Source organism: Ambystoma mexicanum, chromosome 5q, assembly GCF_040938575.1.
Source record: "Ambystoma mexicanum isolate Mex_15411 chromosome 5q, UKY_AmexF1_1, whole genome shotgun sequence".
Classification (NCBI taxonomy): domain Eukaryota; kingdom Metazoa; phylum Chordata; class Amphibia; order Caudata; family Ambystomatidae; genus Ambystoma; species Ambystoma mexicanum.
The window spans coordinates 501390625-501400964 of NC_090933.1; the positions used below are offsets into that span (position 1 = coordinate 501390625).

General features: G+C 44.1%; 1 protein-coding gene across 1 annotated transcript in view; it reads left to right on the forward strand.

Moving 5' to 3' along the window:
• The window catches only part of RNF125 (ring finger protein 125), a 32202-nt gene extending 22717 nt beyond the window's left edge, over window positions 1-9485 (forward strand). The window contains exons 5-6 of the mRNA XM_069620969.1: window positions 3058-3162; window positions 8714-9485. Coding sequence (XP_069477070.1) covers window positions 3058-3162; window positions 8714-8818 — 210 coding nt within the window. The 3' untranslated portion in view covers window positions 8819-9485. The remainder of the gene's footprint in view (window positions 1-3057; window positions 3163-8713) is intronic.
• Window positions 9486-10340: the final 855 nt, after the last annotated feature.

Genomic DNA, 10340 nt, shown 5'->3' on the forward strand with positions numbered 1-10340 from the left:
ATACCTATTTGGGAATATTCTGTCTATCGTAAATTCTTTCCCCAGTAAAAAAGAATGTTCCCATTGGAATGTACCCCATTCTTAAAACTTGCACATGTTTACAAATGATATGCTAATTTAGAGTTACTCTCCCCATTTATCATAATGAGCCCATTCACAAAGGGTGTTTTCCTGAAACGGCGTGGCCTAATCACAAACCGTGGCTATTCGGAAATATACTTCAAAAGAGAGGTTCCAGTCCGGTGTGCAATACACACCTGGTCATTTGGAAATAGGCTATTGTGCAGATTCAGAAAAACTCGGATCATTTGGAAATATTGTGCTTTTCAACAAAAACAAGTTGGTTTATTTAAATTTACAGTCGTTATTTGCATTCAGAAATAGTGTTACTTTTCATGAAAAAAAATAAGTTGGTCATTCAGAAATGATATACTTTTGAAATTTGTTCACCTTTTCAGAAACAGTCCGAAGTCAAATAATTCTATTAGGGTGAAATCCCCCCTTTGGGGTCACACATGTATGTAACAACTCCTCCTTTCAGTTCACATGCGGACTTTGTGTCTCATCAACATTATTTTCCCTCGCTCTTTTTTTTCACCATTTCTGTTTGTCAGCCCCTTTCCCTCTTTTCCTCATTCCCTTTTCTCTTTGTTCTTTCTTCTTTCCTCTCGTCCTCCCTACGTTTCTTCCTGTCACTTTTTCTGTAATCCCTTCCCTTTTGTCACCCTTCAACCTCTCTCTTTGCCCCTTTGCTTCCCTGATTCCTCTCTCATCGTGTCCCCTTTGTCCTGTTCTGTATCCTCTTCTCCTTTCCTGTCTTTATTCCTCTCCCTTTCTTTTTCTTTCTCTGCCACTTCCTATCTCCACCTATTTCTCGTCAATCCTTGATCGGTCTTCACCTGTTTCTTCCTCTGGCCTCTTTCCTCTGTTAAACTGTCCACCCACGTTCCGCTTCTAACCCCTATTCCCTCCTTTCTCTTCTCCCCATCCGCAGTATTCCTCTCTGATGCGCTCGTCCCTCTCCTCCACTCAGTCCTTTCTCTTCTTCTCCTTGCTTTCTCCCCGCCCCCTTTCCTCCCCGCTCACCATGGCCTGGACCTTGTAATTCTCCCTTCCATGCACATCTTTCTTCCTCTAGATTCCCGCTACTCTCCTCCTTGCCTCCTCCACCCTTCCCTGCTCATAACTCATGGACCTTTATTTTCTGCCTGTCATCAGAAAGTTTTCCTATGTCTTCTGTAGTTTATTTCATCTCCTGCTCCTTCTCATCCACATCCTCTCCACTCGTAGCCCCAATCCACTTCCTGGAGCAGTCTCCACTCTGCAATCCAATGGAGCAGGCTTCTCTGTTTGTACGCGAAGCTTCTTTGATGCACTGGAGGACCTAGGCACCTAGGAGCACATCAGCTCCCCTCTGAAAACTTTGCTCAACACTCCTTTGCCAGCCTTAAACTTTCTCTCTCCCCAGCCCTGCACTTACTGTCTGCCGGAATCTTGTGTGTGAAACCCAAGGCATGTGTAAAACCCAGGGGTGGGATGCAGCATAGCAAAGAACAATTTATTTATTTATTTTATTTTATTGGATATTTATAAGGTGCCTATACAACAAATGGGGTTTCAAGGCGCCACAAGACAAAAAAGGGGCGGCACAAGGGAGAAAGATAACAATAACGGCCCTACAAGGCCTTGTGACATTCGGATCGTGCGAGTGCAGTAGCAAGAAGTGCGAGGGAGAGGGGAGGGGGAAATGCTGGTCTGCGTGAAATGCCAAGTGCTAGGGTGGGAAGGGAAGTGAAGGGTAAAGCGGAGAGAGTGCAAATGAAAGGGGGCTCTGGAGATGTTGGGTTTCTGTGGGAAAGTGAGGAAAGGGAGAAAGCTTCTGAGGCTGATAGCTCTCAGTCATTAAGGGCTCCTGACCGGGTGGGATGGGAGTAAAGGTATGCCATGGATGCTTTGGCAGGAGTTTTGGCACTTTGGTGTGAGAGTCCCATTCACTTCTTAGATGGAAAGGTTTGTTCAACGAAGGAAGGAATCTCGTAAACAAACCAAAACTCTAGGCCCTGAATAATGTTCAAATAGGCCACGTAAGGGCAAACATTGCATTGTTTCCAAAATAGAGACTTAGATGGCCGAATGCTTCCCAAGAACTTTGTGCATGAGCCAAGCTCTTACTGTGGGTACAAGGCAGCCTCTGCTCTAACTTCTACAGGTTGCTCCTCGCGATGCTGCTCTTGAAGGTCACATAGTGAAACCCAAGCGAGGACAGAAGCCACAAGGGAAGAAGCCGTGTGCATTTCTGCAAGGATCCAGTGGGTAGGTGAGGACTCATGCATCCTGGGTTTGCGCCATGCTGCTATGCTACAACTACAGCTGCACGTTGGGCAAGGGATGGCGCTAGAGGAACTCGGCCATGTGCCACCTCCAGCCAGACTTCATTCCAGTAGCCAGCCACCTCAAATCTCTGGATCCTAGTTGAATGTTCCGGAAGGAAGAATATGTCTCTTGTTTCTGCGACAAAACGCCTCCACTAAAGAGGACACGCGCCACTGAAGATGGAGATGCATATTAGTACGGCTCCTTCTGAGTCTGCATCTGACAAATCATTGATGCCCTGCTTGCAGATCTCCGGGGGGTAGTAACACACTGAGCAGGGCAGCCACTGGCTATCATCTTCCATCTTTAATGACTTTCATAGCTGGTTATTCTTTATTCTCTGACTGAGGTTATCAAGCTGTCTTTCTCCAGAATCTTCTATGTACCAAATAGTTTTCAATACTAGGTTCTCATATATTTCTGTTCATTTGGACCCATGATGTTTTTCTGTTTTAGGAATTGCATGTTAACACATTGCGATTGGCCTGTGTGTTCACAGTGTGTTGCCAGTAAACATTCAGTAAAAAGCATTAGTCGGTGTGCTGTAGCCACCCCATAAATCATGCTTGTTGCGCAGTTTTGTGAGTGCTATTAATACGCTAGCTATCTAGAAAATAATGCACGGTTTGTCCCGTATCTTCATTGCGAACGTTGTACCTACTTTAATCTTAACATTATTTTCAGGTCTGTCCAATTTGCCATTTAATACCGGGTGGAGATCCAAGCTACAAGGGCACCTTGGCGAAGCACCTGCACGACAGACATTCACTTTATTATGAGGATTACATAGTGAGTGTGCTACCTGACCGTTTGTATATGATTGTATACTAACAATTCTATTCATTTTAGGAAATAAAGGTCAATGGCACCCCAACTTGTGCTCTTATATTCCACCACCTGGAAGTGAAGCATAAATAAGGGAAGACGTGTATGAATGCAAGAAAGCATTTCTTGATTTAGGGGTCAGGCGCAGTTTGCAAAATGTCAACACATTGTCCAGATATCTGGAGGCCAAATGCTTACATTCACTGTTGCAGAGCAGATCCGTCAGGATTGGTTCCTTTAATTGAAAACTATATTACTGCTAGGCACACTAAAGCCAAGCATAGTGCAAACATGCCTACCGACTACAGCAAAGGGCTGGGGCTTTGTCCAAAAGGGACTTGTGCAAAAGTATGCAATTGCCTCATAATGAGAACCCGGAGCCTCGTGAACCAGAATGCAGTGGGGTCTGTCCATGATTTCAGAGACAGTGCAGGGAAGCAGCAAAGTGAGATTAACCTAAGATCCCGGGAAGTATGAAGCACAGCCAGGTTGGCATGTGCTGCACAGCTCACTTTTCGTGCTGTGCTTCTCACGGAGTGTCCAAAGCCAGACTTCCAGGATCAATCAGCAATACGATACACTATTCCACTCACTCCATCTCACTGTAGCTGTTATTTTATCTCTTCTAAGTAGAGGCATGATTGCTACAAACCTACACATAGGAGTTTAAGTGGACAAAAATTAGGCCTGTTTAGCAGATTGCTCTGGTATTCAACAAGGCAGGGATCATCAACCTGCTGCTCTCCTGATGCTTTGGACAAAATCCTTCTCCATTGATTATGCTGGCTTGGGATGATGAGAGATGTAGTCCAAAACACCTGGTGAGTCAAAGATTGCAGACCCCTGCAGAAGGGCACCAGAGAACTGGGCAGGAAACAGTGGGCATACGGATCTCATAAGTGATGAGAAGCACATTGACTTGGCTAGAGTCCTGTAAAGGGACCTTTTGAGCACATTAATGTGCAAAAAAAACCTTTACAAAGTGTTGTAATATCCTCTTTAGCTGATGGAGATATTCTAATTACACAGCAGCATCTTTGATAGCGGTAGGATGCCCTTTCTTCTGTGAAGCAGACTTTGCTAAAAGACATAGTAGATAGAAATGGAGAGGATGCACACACTCAGTGTGCAATTGGAGGCATTTCTGGACTGGTGGTGTTACATGGGAGATAATTAGCTTTATATGTGGAAGATTTACTAGGGCACACCACTGAGCATGATACCTCAAAAGTGAGGCTGGTGTGGAATTGTAGATGAGGGAAGAAATTGTGGAAACCGGGTTGAGAACCAAGGGTTGGATGGAAGGGTAGATGCAACACATACTAGAGGAAGTGTTGCTAAGTGAGGGAAGGATTGGACCAACGGTGAGACATTTATGCTGGGATTGTGTGGTAAATGAGTGTGTGCTGGAGAAATTGAGATAAGCCAAGAGAAAAGGGGGGACATGATGTGTGCAGATCACCAGCAGGGACTTGTTAGCTTATGATGTACATGTGGATTGATGCGGAGCTCACCTGGCCCATAGCTGGCAAGAGAGATACAGCAATGAGAGGGGGATACAACAACCAATACTCTGTGGGTAACAAACATGTGAGGATACATGTACAGTGAAAGGAAAAGGACAATGAGTCGGCTCCAAGAAGATAACCTGCTCACATGCATTTATCTATTACAAGGGTTTGTAGGGGGTCAACCAACCACAAGCTCTAGATATGAGAATAATGTAAAGAGCAGATTTGCTCAATATTTTTTAGTTGAGTTCTTGGAATGCGCCAGTTGAAACTTGGAACAGTTGCTTTAGGGAGTTAGCGAGATCTGTATGCAACTATGGTTTTCATGCTGTCAAGCTAACAAGGTTAATTGAGACCCAGAAATTGTTGGACAATCCATGCTCTTGGTTTTCTATAGCTGTACTTTTGGGAGGCATGTTCTGTTGTTTTGCAACCAGGCCAACAATGCCGCTTTCTGTTATTTTTGTTGTCTGTTTAGACTACCAAAAAGCACCCCCTTCTTTCAGAGTTGCATAAACGTAGCACGTTGCTCATGATGCGCAGTGATTCTGTAATGCCACCTGTGCTCAAGAGTTAGGATGCGTCTTGTTCTTGTTCACAGGCCGTGCTGCTGCAGTCTGTAGCGCATGTCTCGCTGGATACAGCATGGATATTGTTACACGGGGCAATTAGGCATTCTTGTAATCCGCCCTCAACCGCAGCAGTGACTCAGTGGTCACAGGGAACATGTCTGGGGGCATCAAGACCCCACATGTATTCAGATGACTATGAACCTGCCATCTGCTGGAAGCATGTGCTACCAATGGATGTTAAAAACCTTGTTTGGAGAATAGTCATTGAGTAGATGGTGTGTTGTAGAGGGATTGCATTTTGTTTAAATGGATTATTGTACACTATTTATCATCGGTGAGGCAATACTTATATCAATTTAAATAGTGACTCCCATTCATTTTTTAACATAACTATGGAATCTGCATATTGATAGATAGCTTTTATATGTTGGCGTGTTAGATCACATAGCTTTTCAATGTTGATATATAATTATATTGTTGGTATTACCAAAATCCAGGCTACTTAAAAGGGGATGATCACGGTCCAGGACCCAGCTGTATGTATCCTTGTAGGCTGGTACTAGTTGCAATAAAAGGCAATACTCGTAACTTTGACTCTTTTGATCCCCATTCAAGATTCCAATACCTTGGAAGCCCCTCCTCGTCAGTGGTGATCAATGGGGCTAAAAGATGCAAGAGCTTCTTTATTGAGACGTTTCCCTTTGCAGTGGGCAAAATGGGTCGCAACATTCTCTATATAGATGATACAAAAGGGACATCATTCTGGTTGGGTGTCATTCAGGCAGAATCAGTCTTGTAACTAGATCTATGCAGATGTTCCCATGCCACGGCACGATATCGGATGGTATGGAATTTCAAGGAGTGACATTGCCATTTTCCAATGCATCCAGTAAAGTGCCTGGTCCAAGGTAGGCATTTACAGTTTTGGCAGTAGAGCAGTGCAGGGCTTCAAGGGAGGTCTTGATTTACAGCCCTTGGAGGATCTCGTGATCTTTGCATTATTAATGGGGCCACTGAAGGCCAAATCATGCTATGATTTGGCCAGGACGAGGACATGTTGGCCTCTCGAGTAATGGGGCATGCTATGCTGATCTATTATCCGGCAGCACTTCATCGTGACAAGTATTGAATTAGTGCAGTCTTCTTTTGGTATGGTTGGTGTACAAAAGAGTACTATTGGGACTGGAAGCATTTCTACTATTTCAAGAGCCTTAGGTGGTTTCCAGCTTCAGAGATGTTTCATTGAACAGACTGAGCTTTGTGTTTACTGTCCTATCTCTTTTCTCATACATTGCCTCCTACAATGTCCTATGACCATTTCTTGTATACCAAATCTTTTCAGTGCTTTGAGGTTCTCTTTAAACCATGGATATGTGTAGGTGAGAAACCGTAAGCCATTATCATTCAGGACCCCCTGCAGCCGTTTCTCGTTTGATTACAGATTTAATATAATTGTTTGGCACAAGCTAATCAAATTCTCATTGGGCTAAAACTACAAGAAACAAAGGGCGCATTCATTTGAGCAGGGTTATGAGTCAAGTTCCCGTCTAGGTGATTTGCACATCATCCTAAAGAATCGATGCGACTGTCTGATCACACTGGGTTCTTCTGACTGAGCCTGTTGATTTCAATGGCCAATTCCTAGATTCAGTTTGACATTGTCGTCGTACCCATGAACTGGCACTGTATTTAAAATGTAGTTTCACCAAATGTCCATAACCTGCCCTTTAGTACTTTTCTATACCCACCAAGTATGATTTTTTTTTTTTAAACACGCTGCTATTTCGTGAGGTTGTGTGCCGCTGAACTCATTGGCTGGTCATACCTCACGGTGGGAAGTGGGGGCGAACCTGAAAAGCTTACAGCCAGTGCACACTTACGAGCAACGGTTGGTACAATCTTTCCCAGCTAAATGTTGACGCTAAAACACCCTCCATGAATGCTAGGGGGCTTTTTAGTGTGCTCAGAAAGGTGTTGAGGTCCAGGTTGTTCATCTCAGAGGCTCCTTTCTGTGTGATGTTATTTGAAAGATGACCAAGAGAATAGGCTCCCCCGAGCGCATGTTGCTGCATAATCCAGGAGGATAAGCAGAATGCTGTGCTATAAAAGGTGTACAAGTAGTTTAAGTATTAATGAAATCACAGGGAATAGCCGATTAGACAGATTCGCCGTCCTATTGTTATGTACACATATAATGTGATTTCAAAGCCTGTGTCTTCAATTTCAGAATATTTTTAGATTGGCATTCCCATTTTTATGAATGGGTTTCCATTTACATGTGATCAGATAATAAATATGTATTAACATAGCCTTTCCTGAAAGCACACTCATCTTGTGAGGTGAACATGTTGTATGCACATTGAACGAGGGGTGAGATTCAGAGTGTGTGCGCCTCTGGGATTCGTTGAAAGTTAAAGTCCGCAAGTGATAGCTGTCAGCCGGGTGAACCCGCCTCGCACTGTGAAGTGAAGGAAAAAGCCATCCATCTTTGGATGCTAAGCTGCACCATGTGCAAGTCCTTATTTCTGTAGCATTTTCCCGGTGCCATCTTGATGGCATGTTTCACCCTCACAAAGGCAACACCCTAGGTTTGCACTGTACCCCAGATGTTGATTTTAACTAGAATCTATGTGATTACAACGACCCCCAGAATTCCGGCGGGCGAAAATGCCGACCTTTTTTCCCCCCAACCCCCTTTACACCACATACATATGCGAGGGAGACCCCCGCGGTCCCCCCATACTACTATTATATCCCATAACCCCCCACACATATATGTGATGTAAAGGGGGTCGGGAAAAAAGTCGGAATTTCGGGAGTCGGAATTCAGAGGGCGACATTTTGGCCCATTACCTTTTAACTATGGACATGCAGTTACCCATCTCTGTGTGTGTATGCCAGAATGTACATGTTGCGAAGGTTCTATTGGACAGCTCCTTACCCCCCACTCAAATAATGTTATCGTACTAAAGGCCCCTGTTATAAGAAAGATAACACTAGAGCAGCCGTGCTGTGCTCTACGAGAATATAAATGAGCCTCAGTAGAAGCAGGTCTTAGAATGCCATGCAGATCCACCGAGAAACCACAGAACTGCCCAGGAATGCACATCTCCACCTAATGTTTCCGTGCACATTTAAAACATAAAGAGAAGCGTTTGAAGGGGAGGAAGCTGGAAGTAAGCGATTCTTTCAGACCTTTGATTAGAGCATAGTGTTCCACTTTCCTTCATTGATCCGAAGGTTCCATTTAAAACCGATGCCCAGTCCCAGCTCCTTCTGCCCTCGTACTGGCGAGGATGCAGCCGATCAGTGCAGGGCACCTTTGTTGGCAGTAACTTGTTCTTGGCGGGGGGGGCTGGTGGGAGGGCTCTGTAATGAGCAGTGCATGCCTTACTCGCAGTTAACTAAGCTTTTCTTTTCTGTTTGCCTCAGGATATTAGCATAGTGGAGGAAGCACTGATTGAAAGAGTGCTTGACCTTTCAATGTTGCACTACGTCAGACAGACCAACAGACCCTACCCCAGCCATGAAGACTGAACCAGACATGCCCTGGATGACATCACCGATGAGGGCTCTGCTCGCATAATGGATGGAACGGTGCGCCATGGTCCGGAATTGTAGACCCGTGTGTGTTTTTCCTGAATCGGGAACAGGATCTCGGATACCTTTTTTTTAGAATTAACCTTTCCAGTGTTCCAAAGTACAGTGCAAAGAGAGGCGTCCTATTTCTTCTGATTCCAGTGCAATAAAGAAGTGTGGGAGTTTCCCAGTGCAGAAAAGGCCCTGCACTGCCCAATATTTCATAAACCTACCCAGGAAGAAAAGATGCCAAAACCACTTTTTTTTTACAAATACTTTTGTAATGGATTGTATATATTTTTAACTTTTGAGATTGCATGCATGTTTTGTAGATTAGGGGAAAAAAAGCAATGATAGATAAAAGTAGAGATTAGGAAATAGTCCAATATTGCTCCTGGATCCACCCTCTCCAAAAATCTACTTGCTGCTGAGTTTTAACTTTCTGTTATCTATTTAAGCATCTTAACATCTCTATGTACAGTTGTGTGTTTTTCTATTCATGTTTTACACTGTGATGTTCATGTCTTATTTCATATTAAGGTCAGAGTTGAGCCTACGTAAACCTCTGCATCTAGAATGCTTGATTTTACTAGTGCTCTCCCAAATAAATGTTACCTTTCTACAAGCCTTCGAGTCTGTTAACTTCCTCACAATGATAAGGGTGGTAAGAATACACACAGATGTCTCCAAAGCTACACAGCGCCAACACATATAACAGCAGGCGGTACGTCTCGGGAGGATAGCTCAGGGGCAACGTGCTCACCTTAGAAGCAAGACAACACGGAGCACCACATGTTCCATCCCCGGGTCCGCGCTTAGAAACCTCTGGATATTAAGCGTGTTATAAATAACCTATCATATCATACCTAGCGTGTCCAAGTTCATGACATAAGGACTGGTGAACCCTGGAGTTCCACGCCTAGGATGATCAAGACGTACATATTTATAGAAACTTACATTTAGTGTCTCCACCTTTCGGTAGTTAACAAGGCGGCAGGGGCTCCGAACAGATTAGTCTACAGCAGATGCACTTGCAAAGTCTCAGACATGAATACATTTACCAAGCCAACTACTAGCTGCACTTCTATTTCATTCAGACTCGAAACCCTTATGCGTAGGCGAGCTGCACAAACTAGTTACAAAAGGTTCGGATCATGGCGTTACACTGTCCTATATAGAATTCTGCACTGGGATTCTTCTTCCTACATGAAGAAATAAAAGGATGTCAAGTAAACACACCCAGCAAGGCTGTATTGGCTTACACCTTCTTACACCTTAACTGGACACTATGGTAATATTGGGAAAGTTCAGATTGTGGTCCCCCACTCTCCAAGCCGAGTATAGTGCCTTAAATCCTGTTCTTTTTTACTCTTAATTCAGTGCAAAAGGATCCCTTCTTGCAAACACTCCCAGAGCTCGCAGCAGCCTTCCATGCAGTGAAATAAACGGCACACCTGTCAATGTTCCTAAGCACTACACA